This window comes from Vulpes vulpes, chromosome 16 (genome assembly GCF_048418805.1).
Source record: "Vulpes vulpes isolate BD-2025 chromosome 16, VulVul3, whole genome shotgun sequence".
Lineage (NCBI taxonomy): Eukaryota > Metazoa > Chordata > Mammalia > Carnivora > Canidae > Vulpes > Vulpes vulpes.
Genome location: NC_132795.1, coordinates 68,753,685 through 68,779,015, shown reverse-complemented (window position 1 = coordinate 68,779,015; position 25,331 = coordinate 68,753,685). Strand labels below are relative to the sequence as shown.

Sequence of the window (25,331 nt, the reverse complement as noted above, 5' to 3'; positions counted from 1 at the left end):
TAGAGCATAACTCCTGGCTTTAGTTCTATGTTCTGGGGGTAACACATTAGGGTGCCACCTAAGCTTATGACCTCATTTTATCTTAATTACCTCCTAATAGTCCCTGTGCCCAACTACAGTCACAGTGGAGGTGGGGGTGCCACCCAAATTAGCATAATAAGAAACCGTGCCATAGAGAGATGCAGAGTTGCCTCAGTTTCCTTATTGATAAAATAGGGGAAACCATAGTGCTTATTTTAGTGGGTTATTGTGAAGGTTAAATGAATTAATAAGCCCAAAGCACTTAGAATGGTGCTTAGAACAAAGTGAATGCTGTGCAAATGCTGGATGTTATTATTTTGTTACCATTGTCATTTGTTATTTGCATTATTTGAGTATCCTGATGTCTGATTTTCAAGTGTTTACTCCATACTGCATATGTAATTAAGTGAACAGAACTTGAAAGACTTGGCTGAGGAAAACATGAAGAGATGTCTGTAGAGTCCTCTATACAGAAACTACCAGCATCTGCAGACAATGACCTCTCTGCAGACAGCTCTGACTGGATTTTCATACCCACACAACACTGACTATTTTCTCTTCTTGGAGATATGGTGGCATTTCCCTGCCTTGCACTCTGATTCATGGAACAGATTATCTTTCCTTTGGGGCACATAACCAGAACTGGCTTGCAGACACTGACCCCATTTGAACCTCTTGCTTTGGCAAACTCATATGAAGTAGGAATTAAAAGTGCACCATCAACCTTACTGATAAAGAAGACCCAGTATGTGAGGAAAAGACAACACACCCCAGAGCCAAGAGTAAAAATGTTTTTCTCTATGTTCAAGTTCAGGTCACAGCACACAAGATTCATGCAAAGCACTTTCACAACCAAGGGACAGGAGACGGGAGCGTTTTCATTCACAGGCTTCTGGTGCTTGGAGTGCAGCATATACTTTCAAGAAAGAATCACAATGGAGCAAAGGGATGACTTAATTAAAACCAAGATAGCAATCCTTTAAGATATGTATTTGGATTATTATCCAAATACACCTTCTGCTAAGTTACATAAGTTTGATTTCTAGTTTTATATATCAAAAAATTTCCCCTTTGGTACCCAATTTTGTTTCTGAAATGTTTATTGTGTTTTGATTACAATCGAAGGCAAGTTTTTTTTAACAAGTTCTAAGTTTTTTTTTTTTTTTTTAAATCTCTTTCAGGAGTTGATGCACTTAAGTTCACTAATTGAGTTCTTTATGGAATTTAACCCGGAGCTAGATAGTGAACTCTTTTTCAAAGCAAAGGATGTTAATGTAATACAACTCCCTTTGTGTGAGTTACTTGTGTAAGTAGCTCTCAATTTAATGGAGTATAAGCCGCCTAAATTAATGAGGTGAATGAACCAGTGGATCTTGCTGCAGTTGTGTTCGGTGTGAGCTATTCATCAGGGCCTTGGAACTTGGGTGGTGTCATCTTAGTTGCTGATCAGCATCAAATACTGTGAAAATAACAAATCTTTGCACTACAATATTTGTGTTCTCTTAAAATCTCAACAACCAACCGTAGGGTACCATAGTATGCAAATTTTTCCTGTGGCCAGCAGATGGCAGTGTTCAACCCAATTTAGTTCAACTCCATAATATTGCTTATTTGGTCAACTAAATTTTTCCTGCCAACACACACAAGAACCAAGAACCAGCATAAAAAACAAAATTTAAAAAGGTTATTAGAGGGATGCTTGGGTGGTTAATCCAGTAAGCATCCAACTCTTGATTTAGGCTCAGGTCATGATCTCATGACCATGAGATTAAGCCCCATGTCAGGCTCCACCCTGGGCACGGAGCCTGTTTAGGATTCTCTTTCGCCCTCCATCCTTCCCCTACTGCCCTCTCTCTCTTTCTCGTTCTCCCTCTCCCCCTAAAAGTCAGTAGAGTCACAGAGACAGATGACAGCGTTTCATTGGCAGTAAAAATCTGTTTTAGTAATTATAATAGGGAAGCAATTGATGTTCAGGGTCATCATACAGTCTATTGTCTTATGTTTAAGACTGTGGGACCAGAGTCCCTTACCTGTAACCCCAGGCCAAGTGTGTTTAGAAGTCAGAATTTTGAGGATTTTGGAAAAGTAATATGTTCTATATTGCCTAACACTCACAGTGTAACCTCGGAAAGCCCTGTAATCAAACACATTCATGCTTATGCAATAAAATACATGAAAATTCACACTATAATTTATATACACCCCTATGTCAATTAGGTCTCTTGCTAACAGCTTTTGGTTTTCAGAAGTATTGTGGATCTATATTATTCTACAAAATCTCCCGAAAAAAAATTTCAGTTTTCTGGAAAGTGGATTCTCAAGTCTATAGAAGCTTGTGAGCATTTGATTTCTATACAGGTATACCTTGTTCTATTGCAGGACACTTTATTGTGCTTCATAGATGCTGTGTTGTTGTTGTTGTTGTTGTTTTTACAAATTAGCACTTGTGGCAACCCTACATCAAACAAGCATGTTGGTGCCATTTTTCCAATAGTATTTTCTCACTCATGTCTCTGTGTCAGATTTTGGTAATTTTCACCATATTTCAAACTTTTTCATTATTATTATACTTGAATTGCTGCAATCTCATGATAAAACTTTGATGGATGAGGAGTTGTTCTTATAGATGAGCAAAGAGAGTGGTTTTTTGAGATGGAATCTACTCCTGGTGAAGGTGCTGTGAAGATTGCTGAAATGACAGAAAAGAATTTAGAATATCACATACTTAACTGATAAAGCAAGAGCCGCAGTTGGAGAAGATGGACTCCAATTTTGAAAGAAGTTCTACTGTGGGTAAAATACTATCAAACAGTGCCACCTGCTACAGAGAAATCATTTTTGAGAGGAAGAGTCAATCCATGTTGCAAACTTCATTGTTGTCTTATTTTAAGAAATTGCCTTCAGCAGCCACCACCCTGATCAGTCAGCAGCCATCAACATGGAGGCAAGAACCCCCAATCACTAAAAAGATAACCACTCACTGAAAGCTCAGATAATGCTTAGCATTTTTTAGCAACAAAGTATTTTTAATTAAGGTATACATATTGTATTTTTTAGACATGATGCTCTTACACACTTACAAGATTATAGTATGCTATAAACATAACTTCTTTATGCACTAGGAAACCAATAAGTTCATATGACTCACTTTATTGTGATATTTGTTTGCTTCATTGCTGTGTTCTGGAACCAAACTCACAGTATCTCTGACATATGCCTGTATTTGTTTACAAATTTGTTCAGCATTTTTAGGTTCTGGGCATTGTCATTCTTGATTTTTTTAAAACTAAAGTGAACCAGAATTAATTTTGTTTTGAGACTGTTTAGTTTCATTAGATATTTTGAGAGAATTAAGACTATTGCAGCATCAGGATTGGAAATCATGACCTTAGAAAAATGAATGTTTTGCTCATTATCATTCACAAAGTAAACATGACTTGTGATTTCTGCTAAGTTTCAGTGTATTTACCAATCAAAAAACACAGTTAACTAGAAAAAGAGAGAGAGACAGAGAGAGAGAGAGAGAGAGAGAGAGACTGGATCAAAATAATCAAAGCCTTTCACTGTTTTTCTTATATAAATTTATTTTTTATTGGTGTTCAATTTGCCAACATATAGAATAACACCCAGTGCTCATCCCATCAAGCACCCCCCCCCCAGTGCCCGCCACCCAGCCACTCCCACCCCCCACCCACCTTCCCCTCCACCACCCCCAGCCCATCTCCCAGAGTTAGGAGTCTCCCATGTTCTGTCTCCCTCCCTGATATTTCCCACTCATATTTTCTTCCTTCCCCTTTATTCCCTTTCACTATTTTTTATATTCCCCAAATGAATGAGACCATATAATGTTTGTCCTTCTCCGATTGACTTATTTCACTCAGCATAATACCCTCCAGTTCCATCCAGGTTGAAGCAAATGGTGGGTATTTGTCGTTTCTAATGGCTGAGTAACATTCCATTGTATACATAAACCACATCTTCTTTATCCATTCATCTTTTGATGGACACCAAGAGAGCCTTTCACTGTTTATGACAACCAGCCTTTGGTTGTCACGTTTTATTTAACTTGTAAAAAACAAGAAGGAAATTTACCAAACTATCTTGGTGGTAATGTGGTACTAATGATCTTCATATACTCTAGGTTTTAAAAGATTGATTTTTAAACATTTTTTAATTAAAAAATTAAAAACATTTTGTCATAATTTCTCTAAGTGACAAAAGACTCTAAAAGGGAAGTTATTTTCAGGAAGTCAGGAGGATCTCCTGATGAAATTAGGACAGTAGAAATGATCAGGATGAGAGGAAAACAGCAGGGGTGACCAAAGAGTTCATGGGGCTTTCAGAATGGGACAACAAAACATGACCAGCTTTCTTAGCCAGGTGCATTGTGCTTTTTAATATCTGATTTCACAAAGTGCCTACATTTGTTTGCTTCATTGTTAAGTCTTTATGTTATTCTCTAAAGTATTTGAAGCAGTTTACATAAACATATATAAAATATATATAAAATAATAGGTTAAACAAGTATGTGTTATAGAGAAAGTCAGGAAAGATACTAAGGAAGGCAGGTAGGGGAAGGGTTAGCTGGGACATCACCTTTGTAGATTTTGCTTCTGAGCTTTCTAGGTACCCAGGTGAGAAGAGAAGCACTCTCAGTGCCATGAGAGTATAAGCTCATTGAAGTTAAGAGATCTTCACCATTCTGGGACACAGTAATGTCTTAGAATAGGCATGTGATAAATATGCGTCAAATGAATAAAGATTTATAGTGCCTCTGAGGTTAAAAATTACGGTATTGGTCTGTGGAAACAAAACTTCTTTTAATATTCAGAAACTTCCTCCTGGTCTCCCTAAGAAGAAACTGTAGATGCAGGGACCAATATTCTTGATAACATTTTGAAGATTAATATGGCAAATTTTATAACGGAGCTTTCATTTACTTGTTTGTTCATTATTCATTTGTTCATTGAGAATTTCTTGATCCAAGTTTTCCCAAAACATAGGGATTCAAAAAGTGTCTATAGAGGAGAAAGAATGAAGTGTTATAGGTTGTATAATACAATCTCCTTGGGGAGTGCTGCTGGTGCTCAACACCTAAAAGAATACATAGCCCACTGCGGGGACTTGGTGCATATTTGTTGAGTGGATTAAAGAAGAGTTCATCAGACAGATGGAAGAGAAGAGCCTTCTCATCAAAAGGGAACAGAATATGCAGGGATTGGGGGAAGTGCTGCTGGTGGCCCAGGAAGGAGGACCATGTGTGTGGGTGTGGGGACACTGGGGCACTTGGTGAGAGGTTAGTGTCTATTGAAATAAACCTGAGTCCTATCTGGAATGCTAGCACAGGGAGTTTTATTTTATATTATGATTGTTAATTTTTTTTTTTTTTTTAACCAAAAACCGATCTTCAGCTAAAGACAAGATAGAAACCTAATGTGTGTGATGCACTAACTCATTTGACACATGTTCTCTTACCTTATACCCCCAGTTATCCTCTCAAGTATTGTTCCTATTCTCCATATACGAAATTGAAGCTCAGAGATTTGAATGATTTGCCCAAGATCACTATCTATGAAAGAAAATTCTTACTCTTCTTAATTCAATGATATCCTCATTCCAAAAGACTGGCAGTGGGGGAGAATTCAGGGAAGGGAGGTGGTACCTGTGGGTCTTGTTCTTGCACCCAGGCTCATTGTATTCTGGAGGACCAGTCCCAAGTCAGTACTCAACTACCTTGCCTCTTCATTTAGTCTTGAGGGCACAGAGAACAATTGAAAGTTGTAACAAAGCTATAGGGTAATGTTTAGGGTATAAACATAGAAGCGTGACCCATTAATTATTGTCAGTTGCCTTTAGTGGTGAGACACCATGCAGATCTCTCTTGGTTTACCTCTCACCATCTTCATGTGAGCAAGAGAATCTTTAATTCTGACCACCAGGAAGACTTAAATGCTATGATTTCTGCCCAAGAGAGTGGACCTCCAGAGAGAAAGTGATTGTATCACGTTTTGTCTAATGAAGACTGACTTGTAGTCAAGATATTTAACATGCTTAGCTTTGTGTCTGCCACATAGTAGATGCTCATGAATATCAGCTATTATTATTCACCTCAGTACCTCACTTCACATTTTTGACAATCAAACTCTCCCAGAGGATTGAACCTGAGACACCATGTTTATGCTGTGGCCTTGTGGATTCAGTGCAATAATCATATCAACATAAAAATAGATGTAATATTCACATAAAGGATAGGCAATGGAGTTACTTTTTTATAGGATTATTATGAGTTGAGGTTGGTGCCTGAGTATGTCTGTCTCTCCTCATCTCCTGTCCTTTCAACTAGAAAGGAGTGTGAAGGGAAAAAGAGAAGCTCTGCCCAAATCTGTAGAGATGATAATAACCCAGCAGTTTTTAGCCATCTTCCTGGTGTATGGGCAATTGTTCGGGCAGCCAAAAGAACCCAAGGAAGAGATGCTCAATGGCTGTTAGAAATACTTTAGGGATCATGCAAAATTAGAGGAGTTGCAAATGATGGGCAAATGGACTGATTTTCTAAAAAAGAGACACACTTTTTGACCCCTGGATGCTAAGTTCTGTTTCATTTCTCAGTAAGAGTCTCAATGGAGATTCTCAAAAACATGATTTGTGAGTATCTACAAAGGAAGCACATACCCCACTAAAATTTGTCTCTCCAAGTTTCACAAAGAACAGGCCATGCCAGATCAGGGCCATGTCTTTTGGGATAGATTGCCAGTTGGATAGCCCAGAAGGTCATGTATTTGCATTTCAGCCAAGAGTCCTAATACAAATTGATTTTTATTTTATTTTAGTGCCTGTTGTGTGTCAAACACTGTGATAAGGGAGCTGAAGGGGTTCAGTTTCAAGATGTCAGAAGTACTCTGTGATATCAAATAGATGTTTACAAGTGAATGGTGGAAAAAATTAGATTGGTTACTTATAATTGATTTAATAAACACATTTTTATAATGATGCTGATACATTTTTGGATAAACCATAAATAGTAAGGAAATGTTATTCGTTGATGGACCAGTCCAGAAAGGTGATTTTGTGTGTGTATGTTTGTGTGTGTGTGTGTGTGACAAAGATCAAAATTGAGATGAACTATAACAAAGCCCTACACTCCTTTCTGCTTATTTTTAAAGATTTTTTTCCTTTCTGCTTATTTTAAAAATCTAATTGCTTGTATGTGTGTGTGTGTGTGTGTGTTTGTGAATGTATGTGTTAAATATTTAGTATTAATGCATAGATCTTTACTACAAACCTTTTTGATATGCCTACAAACACAGCTACACAACCACACCAATGCTGCTAGAAGGATGGGTGGGGAGCAGGAGAATGTGTCTAGGTTGGCCAGAAGCTCATTATTACAACCTCTAGGTACTTCATTCTTTTTTTTTTTAAGATTTTATTTATTTATGAGAGACACAGGGAGAGGGAGAGGCAGGTTCCATTCAGGGAGCCTGATGTGGGACTTGATCTTGGAACTCCAGAATCACTCCCTGAGCTGAAGGCAGATGCTCAACCACTGAGCCATCCAGGTGTTCCTATGTACTTCATTTTAACGAATCATTTTTTCCCAGTAGGGTATGAACTCCTCTAGGTCAGGGCCTGTGTACTGTAACCTTATATCTGGCAAAATGCCTAGACTCTCCTAAGTTCTCAATAAGCACTATTTCTAGTTGTATTTCCTACTCCAGCCCCACCCAAAAAAAACTTAATTTGATTGCATATTGCATTGACTAGAAAATAGCATCTGTATTAGCTTCCCATTGTTGCTGTAACAAATTAATAAAAAGTTAGTGGCTGGCTTAAAACAATACAAATTTACTGTCCTGTAGTTCCAGAGGTCAGAAATCCCCCAAAACAAGGTGTTGGTAAAGCTATGTTTCTTTCTCAGGGAAGCTTTCAGGGAGAATCTGTTTTTTCCTCTTCCAGGAACTAGAAGCCACCCACATTACTTTGCTTGTGGTCCCTTCAAGCCAGCAACTCTCTGATCCTTTTTCTTGTCACGTTTCTTTCTCTGACCACTCTGTTAGAAGAGATTCTCTACTTTTCTTTTAAGGATTCATGTGATTAGATTGGACCTACCTGTGTACAGCCCAGGATATTGCAGTGGAAAATAGCCTATTCACAGATTATGTGATTATGGTTAGCATTAGGGTGTGGATATCTTTAGGAGATGATTACTCTGCTTATCACAGCCTCCAAATTGGAAAGGTGGTGGTAGTAAGGTGTTAGACTCTATTTTCTTCAAGATAGCAGAAAATTGTCATGTGACAGGAATGGACACTCGTGCTGTGCAATCTCAGAGCACTGAGTAGGATTAATCCTGGAAACTTTAGGGAAGCAGCTTTTGCCAGAAATTAAGGCAGGGTTGTGTGGACATTACTGATGTCCTTTAGACAGGCTAGAAATGGCAGGGCTTGATGCCATGGGGGTGTCTTACAAAAGAGATTTGAGCATTAGATGAAGAATCATCTCAGGTGTACTGTCAAACTCCATTTAACCCTCACAGCCACTGATTCTGTGACTTAGAATTCGGGTGACTTTCAGGCACCTCCGACTTCATGTAGCCGGAACTGACCAAGGCCCTACATCCTTACTGAAGAGTCATCTCTTGCCCTCACTGAACTCTATTTAAGGATCTGTCCCATACCAAGCAGAAGTGGTGAAGGAAGGTGGTAGAGCTGATGCCTTTTCAGAAGATGCAGTAACTCATGTCATTTTTGAGAATATGTATTTAAAAAAACAGTAGCCATAGAGATAGTACACATTTTAAAATATTACACAAATACTTAAAAATCTTCTCTGGCATATTCAGACATGAAAAGGGAACAACTGTAGAAACAAGGCATGAAAAAAATAAAAAAACAGGAACAAGGCATGAAGGAAGTGTCAATTCATTAGGTGGTTTGTATAAGGATCAAACAGGACCATAGATGAAGAGAGGAATAAATAAAACAAGACAAAATCAGAAAGGGAGACTAACCTCTTAATCATAGGAAACAAACTGAGGGTTGCTGGAGGAGAGGGGTGGGGTGAGGGCATAACTGGGTGATGAGCATTAAGGAGGGCACATGATGTAATGATCACTGGGTATTATATATTATATAATCACTAACCTCTACCTCTGAAACCAATAATATATTATTTGTTAACTAACTGAATTTAAATAAAATTTTTGAAAATTAAGTATGACATATTAAGAGGGAGTCAGATATTTAAAACAAAAGGAACAAAAGAAATAGTAGACCAGATTATTTCATCTTAATCCGGAAAACAATATATTTTGAGCCTTTTTTTTTTTTTCGCCTGGCCACTTTGGGGATAGTTATTTGGAGTAACTTCTACAAGATCTGGGAGCTGCTGTACAAAATACTGTTTTTATGCCAATAGCATATGTGGCATGAAAGTACTTTTTTTGTATAAATAGTTTATGTTACTTTATTCTTGATCTTTTAAGTATACATCTGAATGTAGTTTATAAACCTGAACTGTACTCTGTGTTGCATGTTACATTAGACCACTTGACCCACAGATTATTTTGTATCCCAATAATATCCAAAAGGAATTAAGAAATTAATTACAACTTCAGTTGTATTTAAGAGAACTCTCTGTGGTTTCTTATAGCTGTTATTTATCTATCTTCAAAGGGATTCTTAAGTGTCTTTGGCTTTGGGATAGTAATGGTCATTCTAGACTAAGAGGAGCTCGTTCAGACAATTAAGATGTTGAGCCAATACTGCCAATGACTTCATACCACTCCATCTTCTTTCCACTTCTATGGATTACCCAACAGCAATAATGGTCATTCTAGCCAGCTCCTGATACTCCTCTCTATAGTTAAGGGAAGGTCAGCTATTTTTTGATCCCCATGGGAGAGAGACAGCTCCTCAATCAGTATCCTAAAATAGCTGGCCATTCTCAGCTGCTGGGCTGGAGAGCCTCCAGGGGAGAGCAAAGGGAACACAAATCCACTGGCTGAGTGTGAGTGAGAAGGCACCACAACATGAGCTAGGGGAGGCTTCTCAAGAAGATCCTGCTTACTCAAAACATCTTTCTTCTTCTTTTTTTTTTAATTGAGAAGCTAGGTGTCTGACATTTCTTAATTTCTTATTTTATTTAAAGGGAAACCAGTGACTTGAAAATGAGACTAAATATTGCCATCTTCTTTGGGGCTCTCTTTGGTGCTTTGGGGGTTTTACTCTTTTTGGTGGCTTTTGGATCGGATTATTGGCTTCTTGCAACTGAAGTGGGGAAGTGTTCAGGTGAACAGAATGTGCGTTTCTTCTTCCAAATATTGATGTACTTGGTAGGGTGAAGATAGCCTTATGTATCCTCTTGAAATCAGAGAACAGTAGTGGAGTGCCTATTTCTTTACAGAAGAGATAGGTAGAAAACTACTGACCGTTATTATTTGGGATAAAATATGTTGCTTTGATATTTTCCTAGTTACGTACTTTGGTTGACAGCAAGTTACTTCATTACTTCATCTGTGTTCCTGTGCAGATAGAGAACGTCACTTTCCACCATGAAGGATTCTTCTGGAGATGTTGGTTTAATGGGATTGTGGAAGGGAATGATTCTAGTATTTGGAAGTTCTGGTACAGTAAGTGCAATTTATATTTATTTTCCCCCTTGTCATTAAAATAAGAATGAAAAGCTTCTTATTTAGTACAGATCACTTACAAGATAGGATTGGATTCTTAACTATAGAATCTTGAAAGGACATCTTCCAAAAGACTCATGAAGTGATTCTTTTTCAGGAGGTAGAATTGGCTATATGAATAATTATTTTATTTTCCAACCTAAAGTAGAAGTCTGAATAATCAATGCAAAACTGAATTATCTGTTGTTTCCTTGCTCTTACTTAAAATACACTAACCCTAATTTTAAAAAAACCCTATATATTACCTATGGTGTTTTTCTCAAGTGTCTATTATTGCTGTATTGCAAGTAAATGGTTGTTTTTGTTTTTTTTGGGGGGGGAGGGGTTTGGGTATCAACACTTGAAATCGCAAATTTAAAAATTTAGAAATAGAGATATGTTGTTTTATATCCATGGCTTTAAAGTAAAAAAAAATCTTTTTTTTTTAATAATGAAACTTAATTACCGACAGCAGTGGATGAAAGCTCACTCTGTTTGGGCTTTAAGCATGTTTGTGGGCAATATCAAGAAACGCCTGGCTTTTGATGTTTGCATTCTCTCATAGAAACTTGAAAGTTCTCTTTTGAAGTAGAGTAGCCTCTTGAAAATACAATGCATTCTTTTCACTGTATTTCCTATATTATATTAATCTTTGAAAATCGATTCATCGAAAATAACTAGATTCTATCTTATTGCATTCAACAATAAAAACTGCTTATTACTCTAAAGGTTATTATAGGTTGAAATTATTAGTCTCCTTATATACTCCTGTGATATATCAAAATATGGCATTTACACAGTAGTCAAGATTGTACAATAAAAGAATATATAATAAAAATATGAGATCTTGGAAGACTTAAGCAAGCTGACAACAAGCTGGCATACATAAAAGGAACCAAGTAATGATGAAATGGAATTTTGCAGGAAATAGTTGACAGGCTATCTTATAGTCATTTTGGGGAAGAGAATAAGCATGCAATCTGCCAATGAAAAGTATTTAGACTCTGTTAGTTAGTTAGTCTAAATACTTTTAGACTAACAGAGTCTAAAAGTCAGACTGTGCAAGAAGAAGACTTTGCCAAGGACTTAGAGAAAGGAAGAATTTCACTCCTCGCAGTGAAATCTTGAAGTTTTCAAACAACATAAAAGTTTTTCTTGGGTCTCCTACGTGGCTCAGTTGGTTCAGCATCTGTCTGGCTCACGTCATGATCCCAGGGTCTTGGGATTGAGAATCACCTCATGCTCCCTGCTCAGCAGGGAGCCTGCTTCTCCCTTTCGCTCTGACTGCAGCTCCCGTTGCTTGTGCTGTCTCATTCTCTCTCTCTCAAATAAATAAATAGAATCTTAAATTTTTTTTCTTGTTTTTCTCCAAATACTAAAAATGCTTTTGAATTATTAACTTGTATAACCTATTATTTCCATTTTTCCCTAAAAATAGAATATAGAATACTTTTAATGTTAAGCAGAACTGATCAAGGTTAAGTCTAATTTTTAAAAAAAGATTTTATTTATCTATTCATGAGAGACACACACACACACAGAGAAGCAGAGACAGAGGGAGAACAGGCTCCTTGAGGATCAGGGAGCCCAATGCAGGGCTGATTCTGGATCACGAACTGAGCAAAAGGCAGACAATTTACTGACTGAACCACCCTACATCTAAGTTTATTAGATTTTTAAAACAATTACTTTTTGAATACTTACCATGCACTAGGCGTCATGTTAGGAACTGGAGAATATGGTTGTGAAAATAAATGAAGGGTAAGGCCTTTAACCTTAAGGTGATGTCAGGTGCATTCTCTGCATTGAACTATGTCCTGAGCTAGATGTTTTGGATAAATCCGCTTTCCAGATCCTCTGAGTTTCTTGATATGAATTTTTTTCCTTCACTCAACAGTTCTCTGAATCTGTTGATCTAACCTGCAATTTATTTAGCTTGTGAGATCCCATATTTCTCTCCTGTTAAGAATGAGTCTTCATTCATTTTCTCAATAACAACTGCCATTGTTTGGTCTCCTTCCTAGCCAATCAGCCACCATCCAAGAACTGCGCACATGCTTACCTGTCACCATATCCCTTTATGAGAGGCGAGCACAACTCAACCTCGTATGATTCTGCTGTTAGTAAGTAATTCTATCCACAGAATCCCTTGGAGAGGGACTTGTTTTTCTGAAAAAAATTTTTTTAACATGTATCATTTTAACATTTTCTCTGGTATCTATCTGTATTTTCCAATGTGTATTTTCCAATGTGGAAATAATTATGTTTATTAGGAAGAACTGCTTCTTATGGGTTTAACTGACCTAAAACTAGTCTTACAATGAAAAATAATTGTAATACACACCCTACTTTTAAAACATTGTTTTTGCAGCTGTTGCACATACAAATTGAGTATGCTCCTGTTTTCCTACAAAATGATTGAACTTTGTTATGTGTGATAACTTATAGAAAAAGAATAGTCAAATATCATAACTGAGAGCCATGATTACCTAGTTTCTTTGATATTTTCATACTATATGTTCTATGGAAAGTACACAAACTTAGTTCATATGGCAAATACATAATATATACTTAAATCTAGTTTTATAGAAAGTACATAGGCTCAATATGTCAGCTTTATTCTCAGCTGGTTTCATGAAGTTTTATTTTTTTATTTATTTTTTTTTTAATATTTTTTTCTTTATTTATTTATGATAGTCACAGAGAGAGAGAGAGAGAGAGAGGCAGAGACACAGGCAGAGGGAGAAGCAGGCTCCATGCACAGGGAGCCCAACATGGGATTCGATCCCGGGTCTCCAGGATCGCGCCCTGGGCCAAAGGCAGGCGCCAAACCACTGCGCCACCCAGGGATCCCCTCATGAAGTTTTAATAAAGGGTGTTTATCATAATCTTAAAACTAAGAGTTGGTTCAGAATTTACCAATGTCATAAACAGATACAAAAATATTTGTTTTTTTAAAGAGAATAAGTAATATATTTAATGTTCCAAATAATCTCATATTAGTATTCTCCAGAGAATCAGTAGGAGATATATAGGTGGGGGTGGAGTTTGGGGAGACAGAATGATTGATTGTTTGATGGACTGATGGAGAGATTTTAAGGAATTGGCTTATGTGTTTGTGGAGGCTGACAAGTCTAAAATCTGTAAGGGAAGCCAGCAGACTGATTAAGAGTTGCTATTATAGTCTTGAATCTGAAGGCTGAAAACTCTGGAATAATGTCTTCTTTAGGAAATCTAGCCCTTACTCTTAACGCCTTCAACTAATTAGATGAGGCCATATGAGTGGTCTAAACAAATTAATGCACAGAATATAAACATTTACTTATATCACATGATTAACGTGACATTTCACGGAGTGTGCATGAGATCTGGATAGGAAAAGAGGCAAGTTGACATATAGCCATGCTTGTCCATCAAAGTTGCTTTTGCTCAAAATGGCTGTGGCTTTTGGCCTTGAGATTGTGTGGTGTGGGTACTCTTCCTCATTAAAAATTGCACAAGACAGTTCCCATTTGTCACAGCCTTTTGCATAGTGTGTTACATGGACCTTCTAACTGAGAAGAGAAGAGATGGCGTGGGAAAGAGTAGGATAAACATTTTGTATTACAAAAGTTATAAAAAAGCTATCCTCTGACATTCTTACTTTTGTAAAATGGACTGATAAATGGTACAGAGTTGACTTTCCACAACATTAGGTATTTGCATAGGTATTAGTATTGTTATTGATATTTATATGTTCAGGCCCTGTGATGAGATAGGTATCGTGGGCACCATATATTTAAAATGAATCTACATATTTGAAAAGTCTGCACCTCAAGGAAATAGTAGAGAACTTGAAAAACAAGGTGACATGATCTAAACATAATAATTATGATGGAGATGGATAGTAAGTGCATGTCACAAAAATTATACTGCAATTATGCTTAGAATTATTATGTAGCACTGCATATAATTACTGTCATTTTTTGGATCTAATGACAAAACCATATTCCAATTTTTTTTGTTTTAAATTATCAGACTCCTCTTTGGCTCACATATTGTAACTCCCTATTCACTTTAAGCAACTTTATCAAACACTTTAGCAAAAATCACTGAGATGGGAAGAAACATGTCCTACAGCAGAAATAGCATATACATATTTCACGTACCTTCATAATAAAGTACAATGATATCTGATATTATATTTGGGTGATTTTTTCTTACGGTTCCCTTTTCCAAGAGAAGGGCCATGGATATCATTAGAAGAGTTTTACTTGACTAAAAGTCGTGTTTTCTAGTTAGTGAGGCCATCTGGGCTTTACTAGACTCCATAGCCACTCTTTGGCTTCATGTAGCCTTATAATTATCCGGCATTATACATTTGCTAATTTATCTTGGCTAAATTCAAAGTATTGTTTGTAAAATCTGATATATTCCAGCTTGGCAAAATGGCTTTGTATTCTCCTGAATTCTTGCAGTTGCAGTTAGCCAGTATTGAAATCAGTGAAAATAATATAGTGGTGTCTAATTTTTCTGGAAAGATTATTTTATAATTATTGGATGCTACTGATGAAATTATTCTATTTCATAATAAGGAGACTGAGAGCCAGAGAAACCATGTGACTATTGTGACACAGCTGATCATTGGCAGAACAAATGCAAAGGTCCAAGTCTCCGGATTTTGTTTATTGATAATCTTAAAAGCTACAGTGAGTCAAAGGGCAAATTTTAGTTTTAGCCATTAAATTTTTTTAAGTATAAGTCTCTTCACAGGATCTCAACAAAAGACCAATTTTAACATTATGTTGGCTTTTTCTACTTTTCTATCTGATCCTGACCTGTGTGTATAATCAGGTCTAATTTAGTGTTTCCTTTATTTTTGTCTCAAAAACATATTCTAAAATTTGGTTATGCTCGAATCTAGTTATTTGCCCAAGCCTAGAGAGGTTGTTAAAGTAGGATTATATACTTTGAAATCCTTTAAACAATTTCATTACCTTTTGATATCTGTCAGAATTTATATTTTCTGGTTTGTTTTATGATTAAACCCAGTCGTGGTGCATTTATTTGGTATCAATTGGCAATGATGTACAGAACATAGACTAATTTTCTAGATAATTCAGCCCGAGTGAATTAGTCATTTTTGTCAGTGTCCCAAAAGCCTTTGCCCCCCCCAATCAAAGTGCTCATTATATGTAACTACAGTTATTTACCTTACTCCCTTCATTATTTGTTGGAACTCCCTAAAGTACAGAATGTATCCTACTCATTTGTATACTCCCAGAACCTAGTATAGTGCATGGCACTTAGTAAATGCTTACATGTCTCTATGGAATTACTTAATGCAAAAATTTCTTGACTTTCTTCGTAAGAAGAATATATTGAACATAGTTTCTTCTGTTCTTGGTGAGTTGGAACAAGAACACACACCATGACCTTCCTTGAGTTTCTCAGAATCAGTGTTTGCCCTCATGCTTTAGGGCCTGTAGGAGGCATCCCTCTTCCCCAAAAGCTGTTCCTCTCTTCCCCACACCTCCTCCCTTCATTTCTCTAACAAGCAGCCTCATCCCCCAAGCTAGTACACACTTCAGTGTTCTAAAGAAGCCTTCCTTGCCAGTCCCCTATCCCACTACTATATGGGGATCAAGAGTTGAATACTCTACTGACTGAGTCATTCTTTAATTTGAATATCCATAGCACAGACTTTGTTTACTTGTGTAATTATTTTGTTCATGTATTTCCTTCCTAGTTCAACTCTAAGTTCCATGGCAGTGATGTCTTGTGTGTTTGGCTCACTGGTTGTACCCACTGTAGACTGAATGCTAAATGTATACTCTGGGAGAGTCTTTGTTACTACCCTATACTGTGGTACTAATATTGATGTCCTAAGGAGCTGTTGGTGTGTGTAGGAATTTCTCAAACCTTTATTAAGTGGACTTAGATTACTCTTAAATTGTTTTTCATACTTTTTATAACTTTTAGATCTTCAGCACTGCTTTCACATGTCAGCTGCCCTTTGCTTTTATTGTCAATATTTATTTATTTTGTATTCTTTTCTGGTCTTCTCTTCCTTCATCCTTATACAAAATTGTAGGATGAAGTAGACTATAGCCGACTAGAACAGGAAAGAATCATGTAGGAAAGCCATGTGTTAGGATGTAAGTGACAGAAAACTAACTAGTAAGAAATAAGGGCAGTTTTGTTCCACAACAAGGTCAAAAGCAGCTGCCACAATGATGCTGTCAGGGACCCAGGCACTTTCAGGCTTTCCTCCCACCATCCTTGGCAGATGCACAGTTGCCACCATGCTCTTTCATCTTCAGAAGAGCAGAGTATCCCTAGAATTCTCCAGTAGATTTCCACCAAAGTGCTAGTCACCAGGACAGTGTCATGTGGCCTCTGTAAGCTGGAGTTGGCAACTTGGAGTTGGCAACTTGGAGTTGGCAACTTGGAGGCAACTTGGAGTTGCCTGGCTCTTTAGTCAGGATCGTAGAGGAGGAAAGGGAGAAGGGCTGGTAGTCAGTGCTGATTCCATAAAGGATCAACAGTCATCAAGGCTCAGACAAGGACAGCCTGGGTAGCTCAGTGGTTTAGCACTGCCTTCAGCCCAGGGCATGATCCTGGAGACCTGGGATCAAGTCCCACATCAGACTCCCTGCATGGAGCCCACTTCTCCCTCTGCCTGTGTCTCTGCCTCTCTCTCTCTCTCTCTTTCTGTGTCTCTCATGAATAAACAAATAAATAAAAAATCTTAAAAAAAAGAGCTCAGACAAGGGTGGGGTAGCAAGGATGAAAAGGGAATAATGGATATAGATGATATTTAAAGAGTTAATGTGTAAAACTTGGTAGTCATACAAAAGAAAGCTGGAGGAATATAAGATGATGAAGAAATTCCTTTTTGAAAAGGCATAATTCAATTTAAACAATGTGTAATAAAAGGTAGGATGGTCATCTCTGTCTAAATGATAAATATTATTTTAGGGTATTTCTTGTCAGTCCTTTTATATGCATATTGTACATAGTTTTGATTATTATAAATATAAACATACATCTTTTCTAAGTTAGCAACCATTTCTCCACATTTTAACCTAATGGTTTCTTAAATTTTAAATGTTAGTTGCTACCTCTACGTTAAAAATAATTTCATGAAAAAAATGAATAATAAAACATAAAAATAATTTTATACATGTAACATTTTTCATAATTTGTATTACTTCTTTGGATTATATTTACGGAAGTGTGAATCAGAAGGTAGGAATAGGTTTTCTTTGTTGTTGTATCATGCCATCGTACCACATTACTTGCCAACTGGTACTGAACTATGAATGATTTCAGCTAGGAAAATTTGATAAGGAGGACAGAAATATGAACAATAGGAGGAAGGGTCATATTTGGAAGTGGGGGATGGAATTTGGTTTGAATTTCAACATTTTAAAGTTGAGTTTATGCTAAAACATCATTTTGAAATAATTCAGCGTGTAACTTGATGTACAATACTGATTTCCCCGAAAGACATTAGTTAGAGCAGCAGATACTGATGAGGAATTATAGAAGTGGTTTTTTGATATCAGATACAATCTTTAAGAAAAAAATCATAGAAAATGAGGTGGTAAAATATCAATTATACTTAGAGAAAGAAAGAAGCGGAGACAGTCCATAAAGGTGAATGAAAAAGAAGCCTTGGAAAGCAAGTTGATGAGCAGACTGTCAACACTGTCACAGGGGCTGGTGGCAGGGAGAGTCTTGGGAAGGAGGTCACAGCCCTCAGTGACAAATGCAGAGTGAATGAGAGTGAGAGGGGCACAAAGGAATTGGGTGAGACAGGATAATTCAAGAGTTCTGGTGGCCACGGACAGCTGTCCCCACTGAAGCCTCAGCTACAGAGGCATCTCTTTCTAAACCTTAACCTATGTGTCCTGCTGGTTTGGCCTGAGACCTGTAGGCCTGCTGCTCTGTATCCCACTCCTGCTCACGGTCTGTTCCCTTAGATTGGACCTGAGGGCCCTGCCCTCTTCTCCTGGCAATGCCCTCTGTCCCCCAGGGAACCATTCCATTTTCCCCTACCTTCTGTCACCTGATGATAGCCCTACCTCAGGCTTGCTCCTCCATCTACTCTCCCAAGAGGAGAAGTCAGAAAGCAGAGATACTCATAAAGGGGGCAGAGCAACAGGATAATGGGGGTGTGAACCCTCATTTGGGATGTATAGGGAATCGGAAGTGAGGAAGTTGAGACCTTTGTGATTAGCCAGCACTTGGACTTGGAGTAGTACCAAAAGAGCACAACATTTACAGAGAGTACAAAGTCCTTATAAAAACAATCATACACACTACACACATACACACAACATCTTGCTTTACTATACAAGGCAAAATAAAATATAAATACCATTATATTTGACAATTTTTTAAACATTTTATTTATTTATTTATTTATGATAGTCACACACACACAGAGAGAGAGAGAGGCAGAGACACAGGCAGAGGGAGAAGCAGGCTCCATGCACGGGGAGCCCGACGTGGGACTCGATCCCGGGTCTCCAGGATCGCGCCCTGGGCCAAAGGCAGGTGCTAAACCGCTGCACCACCCAGGGATCCCCTATATTTGACAATTTTAAACAGCACAGAGATGAATTAAGATTCGAGTCTAAAGTTAATGTAAACACTTAAATAACTAAGAAGGTGTATCAACATGTGCTAGGTATCTAATTTTGTTGGGGTCTTGCTTCCCGATCAATAATGCTGGTGTAGCTGGGTCTTATTTACCAATTTTCTCATGTTGAAAATATGGTGAGTCTGGATATTGTCTTAAATTTACCAAACTGCCTTCTGTTCTGCTTTAGTTATATAGAAAACATACACTGCAAATCATAATGGAATATACAGTTCCTTTTTTATTTTTTGGTCATAAATGTCAAGTACCTAGATATTTAAAAATACCTTAACATCCTACTATTCATTCAAACATTTGGGATTACACAGTGATGGCCACAGGTACAGCATGATATTACAGGGTGGCTTCAGTTCCCGATTTCTGGCTGACTTTTTATCTGTGACCCAGTGAGGGCTCTACTGCATTCAGATTGGAGGGGACTCATAGGGCAGCTTGCTCAGCCTTCCAAAACTGCAGCTCATGAGGATACAGTTGGCTTTCCAGTTCCAGGGCCCAACATCAAAGCTGTAATTAAAAATCACTTTTTCAGAGGGTGTTATTTTGTGTTCCCTACAATTTATTCATGTATATCTAAGGATTGATTGGCAGCTTATGTAACATCCCTGCACTAATGGGGGAGATTACCTTCTGTAAACAAGACTGTGGTTATTTACGTAGTGTGGCTTGTCTTCCTGTCATGGAGGACAGGCTCCAGCCTCTACAGAGGCTTCCGTTATACCTATTAAAACGTCAGCTACACTCAGAAGTAGAAATCTCATCCAACCACAGAGAACCTCTGGGTGCCAGGCTATCTCAGCCTTGGCAGTATTGATTGACATTTTGGGCCAGACAATTCTTTGTTGTGGAACTGTCCCATACATTGTAGGATGTTTAGCAGTACCCCTAGCCTCTACCCACTAGATGCCAGTAGCACCCTTCAGTTGTGCCAATCAAAAAATGTCTCAATATAGCCAAATATTCTGGGGTATAAGGTGGGCAAAAAACCACCTTTGATGAGAACATTCTAGATATTCATTGCTAACACTTCTGAGGACCCAAGCTCTTCTTCAGAATTATATTCATACTGTGTACATTCTGTGCCCAGCTCCAAGTCTGGGCTCAAAAGCACATGAAAAGCACATTAGTTTCCTTCTTCCATGTAGAATATGCAGACAAAAAAAGGAACAAGGTACTGAACTTGGTCTCTCTCATCTTTAAATATTACTGCTTCTGCTCTGAGTTGTGGATCTTTTCTTAGGAAAAATATTTACTCAATCCAATGGAGAAAATATTAAATCCTGGGTACTATTCTGGGTGCTTTAGTGTCAGCCCTAAATTCTTGCCCCAGTGAAGCTTTCATTATGGTAGGGAGACAGATGATAAACAAAATAAGTCAGTCAAGTACTTGGAGGGAAATAAAAGGAAATAGAATGTCTGTGGAGGCAATCTCGATATTAAAAAAGGTGATCACAGAAGTGATGTCTGTTTTGAGGTGCCCATCCCTGGTTGAGTAGGGTTCTGTCATCCAGCTAAGCTGTCCTGGTTCCTCAATCCCTCTTCTGAGGACTAGATGGATGCTGTACAGAGAGTATTTAGCACAGGGGCTGGCTTGTGGTAAGGTGTCTATGGGAGTTACAAGCTGGACTTTCAGCCAGTATGTCTGTGTTCACTACCTAGAGCCACCATTTCCTGGCTCTGACTCTTTATCTCCACAAAACTCACTGTACTTGTTGGTAAAGGGGAGATTAGTATAGTATTTAAATCCCACAGTTGTTCAAATGAGGAGAGATAATAATCCAAATGCTTAGCAGAGTAGTTGCCATGTAGTTGGTATTCAATAAATGTCAGCTATGGCAACATACCAATTTAGAACACTGAAAATAAGTCCTCATGAGGGCACATGAGTTCATCGTAACTTTTCCCTAGTGAAATGCTTCCTGTTCTCTGAGGTGTGTGTGTGCGTGTGTGTATGTGTGTGTGTGTGTGTGTGTGTGTGCAGTCACATCAATTACTTGGTAGAGTTTCTGGCAAAGAATAAGGACTTCAAAGCGGTGTTCATTATCATTATCATGATCACCATTATCCTAGTACAAGTCAGTTAATGTTACCATCTGTAGTAGCCAAGCTTTGCCAGTGTTTTTCTAGTAACTTTTATTAAATTTCATTCAACAAATACTTATTGAGCACATACTGTGTGCCAGGCACTGTTCTAGGTTCTGGAGAATAGCAGCACACAAAACAGATAGAAATTTCTGTCCTTGTAGGGCTGACATTCTGGAGAGGGGAGACACACAAGGCAAGATAAAATAAGCCAATTAGCATATTGGAAGATGACAACTACTCTGAAAAAGCATAAAACATGGAAAGAGGCTGGAGATGAGGGGCTGGCAGAAATGAGGGCGATGAGAACTCTGTAATATGGTCAGAGGGAAGCTTGGCTCTGAGAAAATTATATTGAGTGGAGACTTGTAGAAAGTGAGGGAGTGAGCCATTTGATATCCAAAAGAGTGTTCCAGGTAGAGAGAACATGAGTTGTAAAGACCCAGAGGCTAGAATATGCCTGATATGAGCAAAGAACGCAGAAGAGGCAGCACAGCAAGGAAGAGATGGAGTGAGCAGAGAGTAGGGGAAATGGCCAGGGAGGTGGAGGGCATAGCAGGAGGTTGGGCCATTGTAAGGACCTTGACTCATGTTGTGAACAAGAGGTGAAGGGGTCTAAAGGACAGTTTTGACCTGGTTTTTGTTGTAAAAGAATTTCTCTAGGTCTTGCATCCTTAACAGACTGTAGAAAGCCCGATGTGGAATCAGGTGGACCAGTTAGGAGGTCTGCTGGATTACAGATGGCTGACACTAAGACATTAGGAAGGAGCGATTTTGTCTGAGTCTGGCATGGTCCTTTTAAAATTATTTAACAACCAGTTAGGAAATCTACCAGGTGGACAATAGCAGTAACACAACACAACACAACACAACACAACACAACACAACACAACACAACAAAACACCACTCATGTCCAGACTGCTATGTACCTTTAAAACATGAGTTTCCCTTTTTAAAAAATGTTTTAAACGTATTTCATTGTATCAGTTTCTAAACATTTATAATAATTATCAACATATTTTCTAATATATGTGCTGCCAAAGTGAGCACAATAGTTATCAACGTATTTTCTAAACAAAATGATTATTACTGTGAATTTTGAGAGTTCTTTATATGTTTTAGATATGAGTATTTTATGGAATACGTGGTTTCCAAACATTTCTTTCCAGTCTGTAGCTTGTCTTTTCATCACCTTAATAAGATCTTTCACAGAGTAAAAGTTGCGAATTTTGATTAAGTTCAATTTATGGAGTTTTTCTTTTATAGATCATACTTTTGGTGTCATATCTGGGAACTATTTCCCAAGCCCCAAGTTCTGAGGATTTTCTCTACTTTTCTTCCAAAAATTTTATAGTTTTATGTTTTACATTTAAATCTATGATTCCGTTTGAGTTACTTTTGTATAAGGTGTATGATTTATAATTTTTCAAACTTATCCCATTGCTCTAACACCATTTGTTAGAAAGACTATCTTTCCTCCATTGAATTGCTTTTGTATGCATCTTAATATAATTGTTTATATTTCTGTTGGATTTTTTCTGGATTATGTATTCTGTTTTATTGACCTATGTGTCTATAGCCCTCTGCCAGTGCCATACTATTCTGATTACTTTAGCTGTACCTTGAAGTTGGAGTGAATGATTCCTCCTACTAGGTTCTTTTTCAAAATTATTTTAGCTATTCTAGATCCTTTGCATTTCAATATAAAATTTAGGACAGTATTTTTTTTAAAAAAGGTTTTATTTATTTATTCATGAGAGATGCAGAGAGAGAAGCAGAAACATAGGCAGAGGGAGAAGTGGGCTGCTCCCAGGGAGCCCAATGTGGGACTTGATCCCAGATCCTGGGATCATGCCCTGAGCCAAAGGCAGATGCTCAACTGCTTAGCCACCCAGGTGTCCCATAAATCTAGGACATCTTGTCTATATCTATAAAAAATCTTTCTTGGATGATGGAATTGCCAAATCAATTTGGGAAGAATTAATTTGTTTATGTTGAGACTTCCAATCTCTGAATGCAATATATCTTTCCATTTATTTAGACCTTTAATTTCTTTCATTAGCAATTTGTAGTCTTCAACTTACAAATCCTGACTGTGCACTTAGATTTACACCTAAATATTTCAATTTTTTAGCAATCATAACCATTATATTTTTAATTATGGTCTCCCTGTGTTTATTGATAATAGAAATATAATTGATTTTTTAAATGTTTATATTGTATTCTCAGACCTTGCTGAATTTACTTAGTAGTTTTAGGAGATTTTGTTTGGTTTTGTTTTATAGATTATTTGGGATTTTCTACATATGACAGTTATGTCATTGGCATATAGGGACCATTTTATTTTTTTCTTGCTTATTTATATGCCTTTTATTTCCTTTTCTTGCCTCATTGCATGGGCTGTAACTTCCAGTATCATGGTGAATAGCAGCAGTGAGAGCAGGCATTCTTGCCACCATCTCTAGCCTTCAGGAAAAACCATTCAGTATTTTTTTCCTTAAATATGATGTTGCTATAGATCTTTCTGCAGGTGTTCTTTATTAACTTGAGAATGTTCCCCTCTACTCTTTATATCCCGAGAGCTTTTGCCATAAATGGTTGTTGAATTTTGTTAAATGGTTTTTTATGCATCAGTTGGTGTGATCACAATACTATTCTTCGTTAGCATATTAGTATTGTGTATTACATTTATTGATTTTCAAATACTGAACTAGACTCTTATCATTGAAATAAATCCTATATGTTCATAATAAATAATTCTTTTTATACATTGCTGAATTCTATGTTAATATTTTATTAAGGATTTTTGCATCGGTATTTAGGAAGGACATTGGTCTGTAGTTTTCCTTTCCTTTTTTTTTTTTACTGCTTACCTAGGTTTAGTATTAGTGTAATAATGATTTCATAAAGCAAATTGGGAAGTGTCTTCTTTTCTGCCTTATTCAGGAAGAGATTGTGGAGAGTTGGCGTTAATTCTCTTTAAATGTGTATGTTTGATAGAATTTAACATTGAAATCATCTAGGTTGGGAGATTTAACTTTCATGGAATTTAAAATTATAAATTCAATTTCTTCAATAGTTATAGGGCTATTCCTATTATATATTTAACATTATATGGTTTGTGATAGTTTGTATTTTTCTAGGAATTGGTTCATTTCATCTAAATTATAAAATTTATATGTATAGAGTCATTCAAAATATTCCCATATCATTTTTTATGTATGCAGTATCTGTTGTGATATCCCATGTTTCATTCTGGATATTGGTAATTTGTGTCTTATTTTTATTTCATCAATATTGTTAGAAGATTGTTAATTTTGTTGAGTTTTTTAAAGATCCTACATTTTGTAAAAGATTTACTTATTTAATTATTTATGAGAGACACAGAGAGAGAGGCAGAGGCATAGGCAGAGGGAGAAGCAGGCTCCTTGCAGGGATCATGCCAGGGCAGATGTTCAGCTGCTGAGCCGACCAGGCATTCCTGATCCTACTTTTTTTTTTTCATTGTTTTTTTTTCTATTGATTTTACATATTAAATTTCATTAATTTATACTTTCTTATTTCCTTCTTTCTGATTGCTTTAGATTTGTCTTGTTCTTTTTATATTCTCTTGAGATGAAATATTAGATTACTGATCTTTTATCCTCTTTTCTAATATAAGCTTTTAAAGGTATAGATTTCACTCTCAGCACAGCTTTAGCTGCTTCCCACACTTTAAAAAAAAAAAAAAGATTTATCTATTCATTTTAGAGAGAGGGTGGGAGGAGGGACAAAGAATGGGGAGAGAGAAACTTAAGCAGAATCCCGTGCTGATCATGGAGCCTGACATGCGGCTTGATTTCATGACCCTGAGATCACGACCTGAGAGGAAGCCAAGAGTTTGATGATTAATAGACTTCACCACCCAGGTG

The 25,331-nt window shown here is 37.2% G+C and overlaps 1 protein-coding gene across 1 annotated transcript in view; it reads left to right on the top strand.

Moving 5' to 3' along the window:
* Positions 1-9,991: 9,991 nt before the first annotated feature.
* Positions 9,992-25,331, top strand: part of TMEM182 (transmembrane protein 182) — a 56,436-nt gene continuing 41,096 nt past the window's right edge. Inside the window, exons 1-3 of the mRNA XM_025992741.2 lie at positions 9,992-10,321; positions 10,552-10,651; positions 12,715-12,813. Of these exons, the coding sequence (XP_025848526.1) occupies positions 10,190-10,321; positions 10,552-10,651; positions 12,715-12,813 (331 nt within the window). The 5' untranslated portion in view covers positions 9,992-10,189. The remainder of the gene's footprint in view (positions 10,322-10,551; positions 10,652-12,714; positions 12,814-25,331) is intronic.